Genomic DNA, 19,164 nt, shown 5'->3' with positions numbered 1-19,164 from the left:
TGTATAAAATATGTCATTTATTTTCTCTTTTTCAGATTCCTTTGCAGTTGACATCTGTATCGTCATTAGCACCAAAAACCGGAGTCTATGTTAAGATAATACCTCGATAGAGCAAAAACCCCATTCTGAAAGCCTCCAAGGAGGTGATCCATTGCTCAGTGGCTCACTGATAGATTGGGGGTAACATTTTCAAAAGTACTTAAGTGATTTGAGAGCCTAAATCTCATTGAAAGTCAATGGGACTTTAAATGTGTGGGCCAAAATCCTGCTGACTTTCAGTGAGACTCAGGCTCCTAAGTCACTTTTGAAAATGGGACTTAAGTACTTTGGAAAGTTTTACCTAAGTTTTACCCAAGCACATTACTGTGAATAGTATCTGAAAAAGCCTCCCACTTTTCATCAACCTTAGTGGTCATAGCAGGGCCCACTTCATTTCACATCTACATGGGAGTTTGTCCAGGCTCCAATGTGACAATCTTACCAGTCTGCACTTCCTCACCTTCAGTAGATTTCTGTAATATGTTGAATGATAGCTTGTTAGCTAACACCTTTTAACAACAGCCCTTTGTCACAATAAACTCTGAAGGGCAACATATGTAGTAGTAACAGCAAGGACTAGGAATCAGGATACCTGGGTCCTACTCTGAACTCTGCTATTGACTGATCTTGAGCAGACAGCCTAACCTCACTGTATCTGTCAAATGAAGATAATGCTTACTCACCTTTTGTAAAGCTCTGAGACATTTGGATGAAATATGCTAGTATTATTATGTAACTTTTGTTACAGTGGATTTAAAAATCATGGTAAATGTCTGTACAGCACTTAAGTTCCTATAAGCAGGACCAGACCAAAGAATGTTGTAGACTGCTATTACATTTTGCAGCCTCCTTCATTTCCTTTGATCCAATGAGCTGACCAAGAGTAGTGCCAACTGAAATGCATAGAAAGGAAAAGTGTCATGCCATGCTGGGAAAACTCCTGCTGTGCCACTATCTTCAGGTCAACCCTAAAATTCTGTGAGTCCTCCTAAACACTTCAAACTTGTATATTCCAAGGTTCTCTAAATACTATTCAGTAATATGCATGTGGGGGAGGGATAGCTCAGTGGCTTGAGCATTGGCCTGCTAAACCCAGGGTTGTGAGTTCAATCCTTGAGGGGGCCATTTACGGAACTGGGGTAAAAATCTGTTTGGGGATTGGTCCTGCTTTGAGCAGGGGGTTGGACTAGATGACCTCCTGAGGTCCCTTCCAACCCTAATATTCTATGAGCTAGTGCTTGAAGCCAAGGATTGGGAGCCAGGAAAATCAGTTCCAATAGCTATATTAACTCCTTAGGTGACCCTGCAACAAGTCACTTCACAAACTTGTGCCTCACTCAACCCACATAGGGAAAGAACATGGGTGAATGCTAGGCCCAGACGCTGCCTGCATGTCTTCACAGCCCAAGCAAAGGCAACACTTACTTGATTCTTCAGGACTGTTTGCCCACCGCATCTGCAGTAGCTAAAACCAATTTGTCCATGTTTGGAATTCTTCCATATTTGTGCATATGGAGAAAACTGTCTCTTCCGCTGCAGTTTTGGGGGGCGCATGATACCTAGATAGAGGCAGAAAGTTTACTCCATGCCCAAGCCTGGGGGGGAAATTGAGAAAAAGGAAGAAAGTTGTCATAGGCCCAAGTTTTTGTGTGTGTCCCTGTTGCAGGCCCCTGGGTCCTTGGGGGGCTAGTGGAGTGTCATGGAGCATCCTTCAAACTGGGACACTGACCATGACAGCTGCAGCAGGATTAGAATTCCCACCAGCTTCTACTGCTGTCTTAAGCCTCAAGGAACTGTGGCCCAGATCCTCAAAGATATTCCACTGATTTCAATGGAAGTCAAAGAGCCTAAACACCTTTGAGGATGTGGGCACTTGTCCCTTCCTAGGCAGACTAGCAGCGCCGATGACATTACAGATCACTAGAGGAAGTTCTACCCACTGAAGAAGGTAGGTCTCAGTTGGAGTGGGGTGATAAAGAGGCAGCCCTCCAAGTTTTGGGGGGAGATGTATATTATTTTCTTTAAACATAGGGCCCTACTTTTGTTTCCACTGCGCACTGAGATCATGAACAAAAGGAAAGGAGGAGGTTGGTGAAGTTTATTCATTTTGCCAAAAATATTATTTCCTCCACTGTGAAATTAAATTTCCTCAAGTTCCAGCCACCTGAGCGCTCATGCGTACTTTTAACAAAAGCTCACTGGGCTTTTTTAAACTTAACCTCAGATTGCCCTTTAAAAAAATAACACCTGTTGCTAGTTGACATGGAGGGGAGGGAGGGAGGGAAAGCCACACTGGCTCTCTTTGGGAATTGGGCTTCTGCTGCAGCAGCTTCAGCTGAGCCAGGAACCCTTCTTTTCTAAAGCTATGCTAGAGGAAACACCATCTCTCTTGCATGGTAGACACAAAAACAGCTGCAATATATTTTTCTGCTGCTGCGTGAAAGTTCTCTGCAGATAAGGTACAAATGATATTGAGTAAGGAGCTCTAGTATAGGACTGCTGCTGCTCCATGATTTCCATCTACCGCCTCTTGCTTGCATATGGCACATTGAGACTGGTATGATTGGCACATGCTGCTTTCATCTCTTGCTGGTCATTGTGACCACACTTTTAAAATTCATGCTCTCAGCTTCCTTACCAAGGCTTGTGTTTATTTCTGTGATGGAATTTTCTTCTAGCTTGAGTTCTAGGGTAGTAACTATGGATTATAGGCCTGATAGTTAATGCTCCACCCTTACCATGCTGGAGTTTAAATGACTCAGTGTGCCTATGAAATGAGCTATTGAGTTAATGGTCTTATCTAAGGCCTGGTCCACACTAACCCCCCACTTCGGACTAAGGTACACAAATTCAGCTACGTTAATAATGTAGCTGAATTCAAAGTACCTTAGTCCGAACTTACCGCGGGTCCAGACGCGGCAGGGAGGCTCCCCCATCGATGCCGCGTACTCCTCTCGCCGAGCTGGAGTACCAGCGTCGACGGCGAGCACTTCCGGGATCGATCCCAGAACATCGATTGCCTGCCGCCGGACCCGGAGGTAAGTGTAGACATACCCTCAAAAGATGCAGCATGTACCCATATGCACTATTTTGCCTCATTTTTTTCAATAGCATATTATTTGTGGTTGTGATTCTAAATTATACCTGTAAACTGGAATAGTGTAGTGTCTCATTATAGATTTTTCCCCTCCATTTGACTTAAAGAAAAAGTTTGTCCTTTTCTTGCTATCTACATCAGAAAGTTAGCCTCCAAGTTTTCTTTCAACAGTGTTCTCCTGCTCCCCCCCACCCGTAGAGTAGTAGGTCCTCCCTTTCTTCATTTTTAAACACACACTTTAGAGCCAAAACCTCTTAGTTGTACACTTTACCAAATCACCTATTTATTGCCATCTTTATCCAAGGGACTGGAGCTACCACAACACGTCCACTGGAATTTAAAAAAAAATTGTAAGAAAACAGATCAGCATAATTGATACAGTGCATTGGGTTCTAAGGCATGGAAACAGGCATTACTGAAGGGACTTGGGTTGTCAGATACTTAAAACTGATATGTATATTTTCATTCAGAACCACTCAAATGCAGGTTAGTGGCTTAACTAAGAATACAGTGACTGTCTTGCAGGACTTTTCAGCTAGTATGTTAATACCAGCTTGCCCGTTCCTGAATACAGGGCTGGTTGCAAAGGAAGTAAGTGCCAGCTGTAGTGACTTGTCCATTTTGAGGTAGCCAGTTTTTCCCCACAAGTGCAGGTTAAGCCAGAATTCTGAATCTGAAAGTTAGCCACCATTTTGTTAATTCTACTCGGAGGCAGTCAGTGTCTTTGGACTAGTGTGGCAACTAGAAGGTTAAGAGGGAAAGAATGCTTCGGGACAAATCAAGAGTCTTGTACCCCACTGCTTCCTTTTAAATGGTAGTTGCTGGCCTGGCAACCACCAACTTTGTTATACAACAGCACTTGGTGATCCTCGCTCCACCACTGATGAAGCATGATGGGGAGATGAGCTCATCTTTGCCATCGAACTATGCCCTGAGGGTCAGAAAAGGGATAATAAATGACACTGCGAGCTGCCCTTCTGATGTTGCTCCCGCCCCTCACTGACTTGAGATACAGGAAGCTGTCATTGCCTCAAGGCAGCTTTTCCAATCCCGTCTGCCACTTTTCTGGAAAAGGGGATGAGGGGGAAAACAGCAGCCTGCCCTAAAGCTGAGCTTCCTATCAAGACACACGATAAGAGGAGGTGAAGCAGAGAAACAGCTGCTTGGCTGCCGAAGCCTGCAAGCGCACTCGTTGCTGGGACACGTTGTTGAGCTGATGTGTTAGAAATTTGAAATCGTTTGGAACTTTTCCTCACGGTGCCACAGCAAAGAAGCCCAGCTGCACTGGCTGCTGCTGTGGGGGCAGGTAGAACTTCAGGAGGTGGTGGCTTCCCATGCTGCTAGAGCAGGAGTGGGCAAACTTTTTGACTAGTAGGCCATGAATACTTGTGAAATTGGGGTTGGGGTGCGGGAGTGGGTGAGGGCTCTGGCTGGGGATGAGGGGTTTGGAGGGGGATCAGGGCTGGGGCAGGGGGTTGGAGCGCAGGAGGAGGTCAAGGGTGCAGGCTCTGAGCAGCAAGCAGCTTCAGGAAGCAGCAGCATGTCTCCCTTCCCGGCTCCTACAGCTTCCCTTGGCTGTGGTTCCTGGCCAATGGGAGCTGCGGGGGCGGCACTTGGGATAGGGGCAGTGTGTGGAACCCCCTGGCTGCCCCTACACATAGGAGCCAGAATGGGGACATGCCGCTGCTTCCAGGAGCCGTGCGGAGCCACATCATGCATGGAGCGGGGCAAGCCCCTGACCCCGGTACCCAGTTGGAGCTCAAGGGCCAGATTAAAACGTCTGACAGGCTGGACACAGCCCGGTGGGCCATAGTTTGCCCACCCCTGCGCTAGAGGCTGATAGGTCTAGTTCTGCCTCAATGCTACAAACAGGCTGAACTTCCCATTGTAATGGAACTGTGGCCCTGAGCATGAGGGCAGCTTATTGCTCCCATGGCACTATAGTTGGAGGGTCTATAAAAGGGTCAGACTGATCGTTACTCCTTGGAGCAGGGACTAATGTTTCAGGTGCTGTACTCACATTTCACAATGAGATGATCCTGATCAGGGCCCGCTGGCACTCCTTAAAGTAACAGGGAAAGCTACACATTACCTCTTTGTTTATAGATGCAAGGCTAAAAAGTCAGTTTACTTCAATTTATCTTTCATCTGTGGCTCAGAGTGATTGCCTAATATTTCAGGTTTAGCACACTTGTTTAGAGAGAGACACCACTTCAGCAAGGAAAGAGGTGAATGTCTAACTTCTCTAGAGAAAGTATAGATGCTTTATGCCTTGCACGGTCTGGCTGCAGGTTTGTTTTAAAATTACATGTGACTACTTTAGAAGAGTCTTTGCTTTCTGTCATCCGTCTGGAAGTGACTAGGACCTAACAATGAAACATCTTCAGGGAATTCACATTTTCCAATCAATGCTAAAAGCTGTAACTTTAAAAGTGTGTTTTTATAGAACTGTATTGGGATAGAGAACTTTGGCAATGGAGTAGTTCACAGAGCACTTTTCAGGAGGGGGAATTTCTATTACTCTGGATTACACATGAAATTTTATCTACTTTAGTTCTGCAGCATAGTAGAAAGTCACTTCACAAAATAATATTTTAGATACATTTTCTGCTTCCTATTCTATGAGTAAAATGGACTTTCCACCTGAACTTTACCATAGATGCTGATTTGTTTAGCATATATTTATTGTTCCCCCAGGCCTTAATAATAGCACCTGTATTGGAAGGGTTAGAGGTCAACTCATAAAGCTGAATCTCTCCCCCTTGTTATTGAGGAAAGTTATGCACCGGGCAACAAGCTAATTTCTTTTAGACAGACATCAAGTCGGATCGGAGACGCTTGCTCTCTGCCTGGCTGCAGTTTGCCACCCCTCTTCAAGCAGTTGGCAGGATTTCCTCAATTGTTAGTATCTTTAAAACTAAGCTGACTCCCACAGCAATACTCACTTAAAAATGGAGAAGGCATCTGGAAATCATTCAAGGCACTTTTGAACAAGAGGCCTGACCTATTTACTGTTCAGTTTCTATGACATGCACTGATCCAATGGTTAATTAACTACCCCCAACAGCTGTGTAACCTCCCCATTTCCCTGACCTTCCTCCTAAAATAAAGTACTTTAACTTGAGCCACAGAGGTCTCCCATTACCTTCATTTCCATGATTACTGATGTCCTCTCCTTAAGGCTGCCCTGTGTCCATGCTTCTAGGTCCTGCCTTGCATGAAAGTCTGACCGCCTCCTCTGGAAACCTTTTCTTAAAAGTCCCCACTTCTAATCCAAACATGAACAAAACTCTCTCTCTCTCTCTCTATATATATATAGAGAGAGAGACACACACACACACACACACACACATACACACACACCTACCTCTCCCTCTCATGTATAAACAGAGCTGGCCTTCACTCAGCCCTCAGATCAGGCCCTGGCTGCAGGTATCAGACTTGCAATAACGTAAGATGAAATGCTCACACCTCTCCTGTCATTCCCCACATAGTTCTTAGCTAACAGACTCTGTTATCAAAGCTCTATAAATCAAGGCAGAAGCTGAATATCTTGCAAGCCTGAAATACTAAGTTAATAGGTAGACTCAGTTTCCAGAATATACGCAGCAGGTTGGTCATAAAATGCTGAAGTGCCCTACTGTGCTGCAGACTGCATTACTGTCAAGCCAGTTTTTTGTTTAGCCCACCTTCCATATGCCTTCCCAGGATAGGGCTGCGGCAGAAATCCATATAAACTAACCCCTCTATCATCCCACTCTGTAACACCACTCACTCGTGTTCCAAACAATTAAGAGCTATGGCTATCACTTCAGACAGTCAACATAAGTTTGCATATAATTTAGGTTTCATATGAAGTACCTTTCTTAAAAGCCAATAATTTCCAACCGCACTGTAAACATAGAGGACTCTACAGACTCCCTTAGTTTGTAAGAACTTGAACATGAAAGTTCACTAGAATCAAAAAGCGCAACTAATGCTGCTATTTTCAGCACCCAAGATGAGAAAACATGAAAAAAGCAATAAAGCCTGTTTTTCCCTGGGATGGAGGGAGACGCTTCCTCAACCTTTGAAAACTTACAATAAAAACTACTCTGCTTTGCATGAAAGACATTCAGTGTGAATCTACTTTGTTGCTACTTACCACAGTAAGAAACAAGGATCCACCTAGGTAGAAACATTAGAGAGGATTAGAGGATACAAAGAGGCCAATATTTGACTAAAACCTTAATCAGTTTTCAGTTCAAAATATTTTAATTTGCATTAAAAAAAGAGGAGCCATACATATTGCCACAGAAGATACACATACGGCTGAGAATAAGAAGATTCAATTTCAGTTTCAAACATTAAAAACATTGAGAATAAGGGCTACAGACTGCTTCAAGTTACGCATTTTTTCCTCATGGAAATCCTGAGGCACTTATAATACATGACTAGCCAATGCATTTACTATAACTGAAAGATAGCTGCTGTAACCCCACCATTCCCAACAATTACAAAGGAGAGGAAGGATCCTGAGTAATGGTTTCCTCTCTCCAAGCAATGCAAATGTTCAACTTCAGTCACCAAATGAGAAGTATACAGCAGCTTACGTTTCCAGGTACCAATAAAAGCCTTATTAAGCCCTTCCCTACCAGAACAAACCTGTACGGACAGTGAAAGTTATGGAAAGCTTTAGTGGTTCATCCAGAATTCTCACAGCTCTATAGAACGCATTCGTTTGTTAGTTGTAGCAGCGTCATCACAAAACTAAGTAGCTCATCTGTTCACAGCAGGGCATTAGGCACTATAGTTTATTTTGTGTACATACGGACAGTCTTATTGACATACAAGGATGGGCCACCTTTAATCAGTCCTTGCTATGTTTCCAGCTTTAGCACTTGCTTGCAATCTTTACCAGAAGATAGATGGAGAAGTCAGACGAGATCCATGCAGTGTAACTAACTAGTGATAATCAGAGGCATTATTAGGATTCTGAAGTTTCTTCTGCTCTCCCATATTGCAGCAGGCTTTTGGACAGAGCTTTACCCAGCACATAAATACACCCCAGAAGGGAATGTATTAAAAATCCAGGCTTAACTTTTCATTCACACGTTAGTTAACAAGTGGAAGGGGAAAGCCTCCAAGAAGAGAGGAAAGCTCAGAAGTGCAGTTCTATTTGGAAATGCAACTACTGTATGTGAAATGGTACATTTACTCTATCTGTTCCTTGCATCTATAAGAACTAGACAGCTGATTTTAGCGTCAGAGTTTTGATTGCTTTTTACTCCTGTTAACATACAGGAATGAATAGAGCCAAGATAAATAGTGAACTAGATTCTATCCTTTCTGAAACATCAACAGAATTGTTTTCTATATTCCAATTACAGGACCAATCACTTAAACCTGTGTAGCCTCCACAGAATATAGTGGGTTTGCACAGATGTCACTGAAGACATACGACATGACCTACGGAACCTTTATTATTGGCATTGATAAAGGAGGAGGAAAGAACCTCGCTCAACGCTTAGATCCCCAAGTTGAGTTTGCAGGGCTGACAGCTAGGAAAAACAGCCTTGTAAAAACTTTTTTAATCTGGGGCCACCGAGACAATAAACACGATCCCCACACTGATTCTTAAAGTAGAATCATGCTTTTAAATAACGCAAACATGTATCTATATACCACCTCTGACAACTAGGAACAGATAATATCAGAAAGCTGTAGCAGCCACCTCTCTCACACCAGGTCAGAAAAACGTCAATTCTACAGGAAAGTCTAACAGAGAAAAAAGAGTAAGAGAGAGAAATTCTTAGATGTTTTGCCTGAAGTAGTTCCGCTGGAGAGGAGAAAGAACACAAACCAACTGCTCTGGTGTCCCTTCTTACACACCTAAGCTTGCCGCTGTTCCAACCACAACACACAACTCTCTCATTTATGTTAACATCACAAATCCTGAATCAAACTAATGTAACTGCAGATTTAAAGCTTCCTGCATTATTTTATTTGTAACCCACATTTGGGGCTTAGCAGGCCTGAGGTATTAGGAGGAGGAACCCTTAGCAAGTAGAGGGTTGTAGGAGGTCACCCTGATGTGGTAGCAGTGATCCACAGGAGGTCCGTGTGTGCAACAGTCCAAGGAAACTATTAAATTGCTTGCCCACAAGAAGCCTTGTGCAGATTCTGCCCTGGCTAACTAGTTTCACAGCTAACTTCATTAGGGGAGAACTAATGAAAACATAATTACTTTTTTTTTTTTTTTTTAGAAGAATTTCATATGACATCACAACCATCTGCTTTTCTATTACTTCATCTCACATTGCAAGAATCATATGAACATCTACTGGATTTCTTAAATCCCCCAGAACAGACTAACAGTGGGAAAAACAAGTTAGCCCCACTAGAGAAATTTAGGAATAAAGACTGGATTTTAAAAATTCATAAAAATACTATGGCTTTTCTAAAATTTTTTAAGATAGTCACCCCTGCTTACTGTTACAAGGAGAGGGTGGGGAGTCTAAATGTATCTAAAACATACTGGGCACATTTTTATTAAACAAATAACTCCCCTCAGTTAAGTCAATTCCGAAAATAAGCACGTGCAGCCATTGAGAGAGCAGTTGCCACCGCCTGGTCCATGTATTCAATCAGATATTCAGGATAAATCTGATGTTTCTCAAAGATGACAAAGATAGATGGATTCGAAAGGCTGTTCACGCAGCTGTCATAGAAATTGTTTCCGCTGTCCTTGGCGGGAGGACGAAGATAGGAAGAGCTACCAAGGGTAAAGTCCCCCGCCAAGACCCGAGCCAGAAACATGGTCTTGATGTTTGAGTCGGTCTTGCTATAGTTATCAGAATACGATGCATCCCTTGCAAAGTAGCTTCCTGCAGTAGACAAAGATAAAGTTGGTAAGATTGCTGGCTTCCTGTAATACAACTATTGGAATTGCAAGGAGAAAAAAATCTTAATGTTTACTGAGAGAATCAATCAGAAGCTGGTGAGAGATTTGTAAATAATTTCTTGTGTGTTGGGCATCCTTTCCAGCATAATTTATCATTAGGTATTACCACAATTTGATTTTTCACAAAACATGTTAGATATTATCAGTGGTTTTTTTCTAATTCCACTTTCTTAGAGTATGCTGTCTGCCCCCACCCCCATCCCACCACATACACACAAAGCTTATAGTAACGTTTTGGAAGCTTGAAATTGAAGTATCTTGCCTTCCAAAATGTTCTAATCATCATAAGCAACCCACTGGGTGAATAAACTCTGGAACAATAGATTAAATGTTTAAAAAATTAAAACCCATTTTGTTTCACTTGATAGGTTGATCCTTTGCTGTAAATAGGGCAGTGGCAGGGACTGTATCATTTGCCAGGGATGGAAGGAATACTGAAGCGGAGTGTAGTTTACTTGCATGGCATCAGAGACCAACTAAATACCACTTCCTCCTGGGGTTCAGAGAAGACAAGCCGTGGCTTGGGGGAGGGGGGACATGGACAGGAGTAAGGGGGCCAAGGCTGGGGCCACAGCTGGGGGCAGGAGCAGGGCCAAGAGTGGAGTTGGAGTGGCAGCCGGAGCTAGGAATAGTGCTGGGCAGCACTCCCGCCCTTCCCCTCTTAAGCACATCTTTCCACACAAATAAGTGGGTTTACACTGCACAGTGTGGAGCACATAGGCCAAGGTCTGTAGAAGTGCCTGCGCTCCAGCCCAGTGTGTTTGTTACATTGCCACATTAAGTGGTTAACATTAACACTACCCATTTAGGCATACAGGTAACACCTAGCTCAGCTGAATGCCTCCTCCCTCTGCCATTCTCAAGTTCAAACTACTGCTGCAGCTACTGTTTGGCTAGAGAAAGTTCTCTCTAAATCAAGGTTAGCAGAGCACGAGGTAGAGAATTACCTTTGCCATAAGCTGTCCCATGAAGACCACAGATTCTCCAGTCAAAGTTCTGCTGGCAGATGGCATCGATATGCTTTTTACTGGTCCCATGAAATAAGTGTCTTTCACACACATCCTTTCCTCCACTAGTCTTCTGCATTTGCTCTTTCTGCCTGTAATAAAAAGCATTGTCAAAGTTCCACAGTGCAGAGCCAGATTATTTTAGCCAAGCAGGTTCCGATGAGGCAGGCACTCAGATTATTTGTGATGAGTGTTGCAGAGTGTTCAGATTTTGCAAAATACTTTAATACTTTTTAAAAATTGAGTAATTGCACAAAAGTATGCTTTTTAAAAGGCCTGGTTTAAACAGAAACAGAAGCGAGATGCACCATGTACTCAAATATACCTGTGTAAGAACTTATAAGGCTCTGACTGTAGCCAAGTGCCTCCAAAATATTTAAGAATAGAAATATTAGTCTTCCTTCCCAGGCTGTTGGATAAATACCTGGATATATATGTGTGTGTGTGCGCGCATGCGTGTGATCACATGTACACCCTACTGACAGAAAGCCTAGTCAGAGGGGAGTTTGAAGTCATTCTGAACTCTTGCAGAAATTCCCTAAACTAGAACTGTGAAAGTTCTGTGTGACGGGGTGTACCAATCCCGCACTGGGCCAACAGGGACGGACCAATCACTGTGGGCCCAGGAGGCCACGCCCCCTTTCCCCTGCTGTGCATGCTCCAGGTGGAAGAGCTGGATAAAAGGAGGCAGCCCAGCTCAGTTGGGGCTGGCTGCGGAGGAAGAGGGATGTGTAGTGCAGGCTCCTCCAGAGGGGCTGTTGATACTCCAAGCAGCAGAGCCCGTGGACCTGGACTACACTGTGGGCAACTCGCCAGCTGCAGGGAATGAGGGGGACACCGAGCAGCCACCAGCCGAGGAGATGCCTGGGGTGCAATTTGTGGTAGGAAGTGACCAAGGGGATGTAGCAGAAGCTGATGCCTAAACCCTTAGAGTGGAAGTCCCCAGCTTCATAGGGCCCTGGTTCAGAACCCGGTGGAGCAGGAGGGGCCAGGTTCCCCCACCACACCCCACAGACCAGTAGGCATGGCTGCTGTTTGCTCTCGGTCCCAGTCCAGAGGCTCAGGGACCATAGACTCTTTGTCCTGCCCCGCCCAAGGGCTACAGGCTGACTGCTGTTCTGCCCCACCCAGAGGGCCAGAACCCCAACTGCAACTGCCTGACCTAGCCAGGAGTCTCAGGTGCTACTGACTGTTTGCTTGCTCGGCCCTGCCCAGAATCCAGAGCCCACCACACTGCAATTACCTGATCTAACAGGGAAGCCCGACAACTGGGTGATGGGGTGTCCCAGCTTGACAAACAGTGCCTCCTATCACATTCTGTCATTTGCACTTGCAGGTCTCCTTCACTGGCTGCCAAACTTCAGTTCTTGTGAACTGCAACTCATGGGAGATAATGCCTCTCCCCCTCTGCAAGCCGTATCTCAGGGAGATGGGCTACTCCCACAGAGGGCTTTGAATATCAGAATAACCTCCATCTTGCCTGAGTTCTGCCTCAGCCAGCTGCAGATCTCAGCTAAGCAGTGGTCAAGCAAGTGCTAAAAAGCATTGTGCAGCAGTTTACATGGCTGCATACTGGCTTCTCACATAGGACTCTGAACGTAACTAACAAGTACTAACCTACTAGAGCAATGTTTTACACATACCACTGATACACTTTCCAAAGAGTCGGGTTCTGGATTCTCTGAATCTCTTGAATGACTGTTTTGGGCATTGTGCGCTGAAAGTCAGCCTGGACCTTCTTGTATTCGTCAGAAGAGCTGAGAAGTTTGATCAGCTGTAAAAGAAAATATATGTAAACCAGTCTCCTATCTTTTACAGAGTCACCACAACCACCACATTATTACTGCTCAAGTCCTGAACGCAGGGCGGGGTTCCTGCTTGTATTTTACCTTAGAAACACCACAAAATCAACTTGAGCCTTCCTACTTTTACTGGGAGATTTGTTGAGGTTTTTAGTGGGGGAATATTGTGAATTCTTATACTTTAAATAAAGAGATGGGGGGCAGGGATGTTGAAGATTCAACAAAAAGCTTTCTTTCTCCAATATGTCAATCACAGTAGCCAAATAGAGCTGGGGGAGGAGGAAGTCACAAAACGTTTGTCAACATTTTTCCTTTTTTATTTCAAATTTTTGAAATGTGAAAAATTTCCACCTGCTCTACTAAATAGATGTTAAAAAGCAAGACAAAAATCCCCACACAATTTAAGAAACTACCTCTTCTTCTCCATTGTTTGGCTTTATAATCAGGAATAAAAAGCCCAACCTTCCCCCTCCCCCCCCTTCAGATCATCTTTAATGTCCTGCCTTAGGAACAACGTGCCTATCATCACCTGCCAGTACACCCTCCGATGAACACAAAATACTGCACTCCCACCGGCTCCACCCAAGAACAGAAGTAACATAAGTTTGCCTCACCACCTGCAGCTATCTTGTGTAGCTGAATTTAGTGTCAGTGCCCACGGATGCATGAACCCTTGGACCACAACCAAACACAAAAAGAAGACAGCAGAACCAAAATAAAATAAATAAAAGCATTGAAAAGCCTTGTGGGTCTGTCTTCCCGCTTTGATTGCTGGATGTTAACCAGGCCTTGGGTTAACGTAGTCACTGCTTCTTGATTAGGCCAAAGCCCTGATCCTGCAATAAGGGATTCACAAGTGAGCCCTTGCACCCCTACCAAGCCCCACTGACTCAGCAAGGCTCTTGAAGGTACAAAGATCCACCTTCCCCCATCTTAGTGTGATAGCAAGCACAAGATTGCAATTACTAATATAGTAAGTACATCGTGTAAGGGATGGTCATCTACAAGGGAACATGCAACACTGAAATAAAGGTTGCTTACCTGGAACAGGTGCTCCAGATGGCTCTGCATAGTCACACACATGAAATAATGCACCACCATGTGGTGCCTTGCAGGAGAACCTTCTTCTAGCACTGTCAGCTAGAGCGCTTTCGCACCCCCACCCCATCTGCCCCCCTCACTATCACGGACATAGCACCTTTGTCTGATCCATCAGATTCAGACAGCTCTGATGCATAGAAATCAGCACTGCTAACAGTGGCTCCTTTGCCCTTGTGCCTCATTTCCTTTGGTGTCACAACGGCTGTAATCGAAGGCACTGACGACTCCGGTTATGACAGACTGATAAAATTCATCTTCCTGGAACCGGTAGTGGACAGTGAAGCCGACTCCATTCCTGCAGTTGCAGAGTTCTGCAACAGCTGGAAAGCAGTATGGCAGGAGGTACGGAACTGGGAAGAGTAAGTGAACTGTTGCTCATCCTTTCCATGAGACCTGGGGCAGTGGTATCCGACGATGTGGCCCTCGGTTCAGCCCTATACAGCCTTCCAGGAGCTGCAGGGACCAGATACAGCCCCGACAGAGGATGCAGCTTCTTGTAACCCTTCAGTCTTTTGCTGCTGGGAACCACAGGGGCTAAGACTGGCCTTACGGATCTCAGATTGGAGGGCTTGGATCCAGAGGGTCTGGCCTTGAGGGCTTCTTTCAGGAAAAGGAGGTGCAGGCAAATCTCCCTATCCTCGCATGCTCTGGGAGTTAAGATCCGCTCAGAAGGTGAATGTTCTTCTCCCAGGCACCACACATGGTCATCGGACACCAGGAAGACAGCCAGGCAGGAAGCGCACCTCTTAAATCCCAGCTTCTTCTGTTTCCTCAATTCCACCATAACACAGAACCAAAAAAGATCAATCACTAAACTGACCACTAACACTAACTACCTAACACAACAGAATCTTTGGTTCCAAAGAGGTTCACATCTGTCCAGCCACGCAGTTGGAAGGAAATGAAGTTGTGAGGCACTCTGCCCCCTAAAAAGCCTCGCCCTCAGAATGTGGCAACGCTGAGGGGAGAGGTGAGGAGCATGAGAGCACGCTAGCTGATACTGCTAGAAGAAGTTGTATCGGAAATCACCACAAGGTGATGCGTTATCCCATAAGTGGGAATATGCAGTGTCTCTTGAAGAAGAGCCTACATTTTAAGAAAGCTGTATATGATCAGACAGAAAAACTTAAGAGCTCCATACCTTGTATCCCAATTCTGGTAAAGCTGATTTGTCCCAGTGAGCTGGAATGGATTCTTCCTGTGAATGCTCCACACCACTGTATATTACAAGAGAGTTATTGTTGGTTTGTTTGTTTGTTTTAAATCATAATATTTAAGAGTATTAACTTAGAGAGTTTTGCCTAATTTAGAATAAATAAAAGGTAACCCAATATATCCAGGCATTTCAAAACTGTATCTTCAGTTTAGCATGCGTAACATATCCTGTCAAAAGTGTTCCAAACCTCATGTCTGTTAATTAGGAACTGAGGCCCCAAGTCATCAAAGCACTTTGGTACATATCTAACTTTAAGCATGAGAGAAGCCCTATCGATTTCAACGGGAACTATTTCCATGCTTATAGTTGGGTATGTGCCTAAGTGCTTTGCTGAATTGGGGCCTGAGCACATAAAATGACAGAAAAGCGCTCAGTATCAATTGTTGGTATGAGTTGTGTCACCAAACTGAGCTCAAACTACCAATCGTTCTGGTGTAGGTCATCGGTTCTCACACAAACCCAACATTTAAAGGGGTTAAGTCTCTTTTGTTACCATTAAGCTCACTTTGCTTGGGCCTTCTGCAGTTTTGAGTCCCAGTCTCCACAAGGTGAGAGTTTATGGTTTCCTTCCTACTGATTATAAACAATCAACTATTACACATGTCCAATTTCACCTGCCTACACAGGACTCAACCATATATGATATTTCCAAAGATAACAGGTTATAGATAGGGGTTTCATAATATCAGAGCATTATGAGAAAAGACTGAAATGCTCAGCCAATATGCTCTTCCCCCCCGCCACCCTCCACAAACTCCTGTACTACCTCAAAATACCGGAACATTATTTTCCAGTACCTAACGACCACAATATCAAATTTATTGTCTTCAAATCCTGCTTGAATTTGATACCAACAAAAGCATGATTGGGGCACCCATTATGTATGCACCATAGTGGTTAGGAAACATTTCAGCATCACAAATGCATTGTGCTTTAGTTCTCAGTTACAAAAAACTAAAACATGTATCTCCATCATAAACTCACTTACCCAAAATAACATGTTTAGCTAAGTTACTACACTATTTTACCTTAGGAGGTACAAATGCCCATCATCATTTTTACACCAGGTGTTCCTAATCCTCCCAAATACTACACTTCATTACTTAAGCAATGACCATTTCCAATTTGCTACATAAATTGTCAGTTACAAATTTATGGCATAAGACAAGCCAGGAACTGCAAAATGGTTAGGCAGAACTCACAGCTGTTACTTATATTTTCATTAATGACCTACGCACAAAAAGCAGGTGTGTGCCAATGAAATCTGCTGACAACATAAAACTGGAGGCATTTTCAATACAGAGGAGAATCAAAATATTATACAAGAAGAACTGGATTACCTAGAGGACTGAAGTAATAGAAAATGGATGAAATTTAATAGTACAGCATGGAAGGTCATGACCTTAGGGACTAATAAGAATTTCTGCTATATACTGGGGGCTCATCAGTTGGAAACAACAGATAAGACAGATCTGGGTGTATTAGTTGATCCCAGGACAACTATAAACCAGCAGTGTAATGCAGCTGTAAAAAAAGTGAATGTGATCCTAGAATGTATCAGACGAGGCATTTCCAGTAGAGATAGAGAAGTATTAATACCATTGTATAAGGCACTGGTAAACTGGAATCCTGTATACAGTTCTGGTCACCCACGTCCACGAAAGATGGATTTCAAACAGGATCAGGTATAGAACAGGGCTACTAGAATGATGGGTAGGGTAATAGAGAGCCTATCTTACAAAGAGGACACTAAAACAGCTTGGCTTGTTTAGCCTAGCAAAACAAAGGCTGAAACAGAGTTAACCAACCAGATTTAAAATAAAAAAAAATGTAGCCTTGGTGAAAAGGGATACTGGGCTTCCCATCAAGTCACTGACCTGAATCCTGCTGGCGGGCTCTGCCCCTTCCTACCAACTCCTTGTGGTCTATGCTTACCCGATTGTCAATTGACTCCAGCAATGAGTGAGCTATTTTTAGAGTCTAACTAGAAGGTGTGAACAAAAAAAAAACACCCACTCAACTGGATAATTATTTTCCCCCCATAGCTGTTCAGTTTTAAAACACTGCCATACTAGTTTTAGTTGGGACTGGACACAGATATTTAAGTAACTGTGAGAAAGGCTGTTTCTGTTACCAATACCTCAAGGGTTAATTTTGTGTGTTTTATAGGCACCAAGTACTATAGAAGCGAGATGTGGGCTATTACATACGGAAATTAATCCTCGCTTACCTTCACATTTTCTGAATTCTATCTGAAATTGCTCTCGGTTTTCAGACACATTCCATCCTACCTCACTATTATTATAATTAGCATTTATAGTTCAGTAGTGCCTAGACGTCTCAGACATTTCAGGGCCTCATTGTGCCAGGTCCTTTACAGACATATTAAACAAAAGACCCTGCCCCCAAAGAACTGACCTCTCCCCCATCTGCTTATGCAACGTTTTTCATCTTGATCCAGCCTCTTCTCAGTCAGGTAGGGTGTTCAGGACCCATGGGTACAGCCATATCAAAAACTCTTTCCACTTCACATACACTCCTCTTTCCCTCCAAGAGTGTCAATTCTTATTATAATTATCTTAAAAGCAGTCTTTTTACTTTTGCTTAGTACTCACGCTCTCTCTGCAAGACACTGCATAGTACTGCATGAATACACAGGTATCCACCACCTCAGAGTAGAGTAACTGTAGTTTACCTGATTCTCCGTTTTTCCACGTCTTGCGGGGAGAGGAATTTGGGTCTCCTGCAAACCTCTCTCTGTGTCTTATAGCGAAGGTTTCTCTGATTCATGGCTGAAAACACAGCACAGACAGCCAATTTCTCTTTCAAAAATCTTCACATTTGGGGCAAAATTCTCCATTAAGACTCTGCCAAGACTGCCACCCAATGATGCCAATGTCCCGCTCTTACTACATGCAGCCAACTCCCATTTGCATCACAGACTACAGGAGCCAAGCTCTACCATGTAGATCAGATAGGAAAATTCTGACTCCAATTTTTATTTATTTATTTATTTATTTTTAATTTTGCTCTGAAATCTAGAGGAAATGACAGATAATTCACTTCACTTTCCAGGGCTATGGAGAGAACGGATGCATCATAGGTAGCAGTTCTGGAAGCATCCCCACACTGTTCTGCTCGTGTGCTTCAACCTTCACCTGGAAGGACCACCTCTACAGAATGGGTAGTTGCATTCTTCATACTCAGGTTTCAGCCTCTCCCTTAACGCTGTCAACAAAGGCGACCTTTCTCCCCTTACAGCTATACTTGGACCATTAACTCTTCAAATATGCTACCAAACAGCCATCACAGAGCACCAATTTTTATTGACTGACAACACATGGTAGTCTGGATTTGAACCAATGATCCAGGAATGAAAGACTTTGCTACAGGGACTCTAACAGCACACTTATGCCGGCATAACCCCATAGTGCAGACGCTGCCTACAGCAATGACGGAAGGAGCTTTTCCCCCATTGCTGCAGGAACATGACCTCCTTGAGTGACGGTAACATTCTTCTGTCAGTCTAGCTGCATCTATGCTTGGGGTTAAGTCAGCACAGTTACGGCTCTCAGGTGTGTGGATTTTTCAGACCCTGAGCAATGCAGCTGTGTTGACCTATATTGTGTGTGTGTATACAAGGCCTTTGTATCGCATTTACTGTCCCTAAACAAAACCAAAAATAAATCCAGTCTCGTAGATTTTTAAATAAAAATAAAAACGGAAACCTTATTTTTGGAAAATAAGCCAGAATGTTATACCATTCAGGCTGTCCGGGCAAAGATGTCTGTATTTGTTTACAAAAATAAAGAGCTGGATTGAAGGAACAACCCTCATTGGTTACTCTAGTATTTCTAAGGAATTGACCTACAATAGCTTAATTTCTTGCAGAGGTAACTGGCTTTCATCAGATGCTGTTAGCACACTAAGAATACACACATATGGCCTCTACAAGCCAA

The 19,164-nt window shown here is 43.7% G+C and overlaps 2 protein-coding genes across 4 annotated transcripts in view; one reads left to right on the top strand and one right to left on the bottom strand.

The window, feature by feature from the left end:
• TBXAS1 (thromboxane A synthase 1) overlaps positions 1-1,471 on the top strand; it is a 327,489-nt gene extending 326,018 nt beyond the window's left edge. For all 3 annotated transcript variants that reach the window (XM_034778962.1, XM_034778970.1, XM_034778954.1), the window contains one exon: positions 36-1,471. In XM_034778962.1, the coding sequence (XP_034634853.1) occupies positions 36-110 (75 nt within the window). In that variant the 3' untranslated portion in view covers positions 111-1,471. The remainder of the gene's footprint in view (positions 1-35) is intronic.
• A 5,896-nt stretch (positions 1,472-7,367) lies between these two features.
• ZC3HAV1 (zinc finger CCCH-type containing, antiviral 1) overlaps positions 7,368-19,164 on the bottom strand; it is a 30,383-nt gene continuing 18,586 nt past the window's right edge. The window contains exons 8-12 of the mRNA XM_034778939.1: positions 17,901-17,997; positions 15,131-15,206; positions 12,730-12,860; positions 11,027-11,178; positions 7,368-10,002 (exon numbers count right to left, since the gene is read on the bottom strand). Coding sequence (XP_034634830.1) covers positions 9,695-10,002; positions 11,027-11,178; positions 12,730-12,860; positions 15,131-15,206; positions 17,901-17,997 — 764 coding nt within the window. The 3' untranslated portion in view covers positions 7,368-9,694. The remainder of the gene's footprint in view (positions 10,003-11,026; positions 11,179-12,729; positions 12,861-15,130; positions 15,207-17,900; positions 17,998-19,164) is intronic.

Source organism: Trachemys scripta, chromosome 1 (genome assembly GCF_013100865.1).
Source record: "Trachemys scripta elegans isolate TJP31775 chromosome 1, CAS_Tse_1.0, whole genome shotgun sequence".
Lineage (NCBI taxonomy): Eukaryota > Metazoa > Chordata > Testudines > Emydidae > Trachemys > Trachemys scripta.
This window is presented reverse-complemented; position numbering and strand designations above follow the sequence as displayed.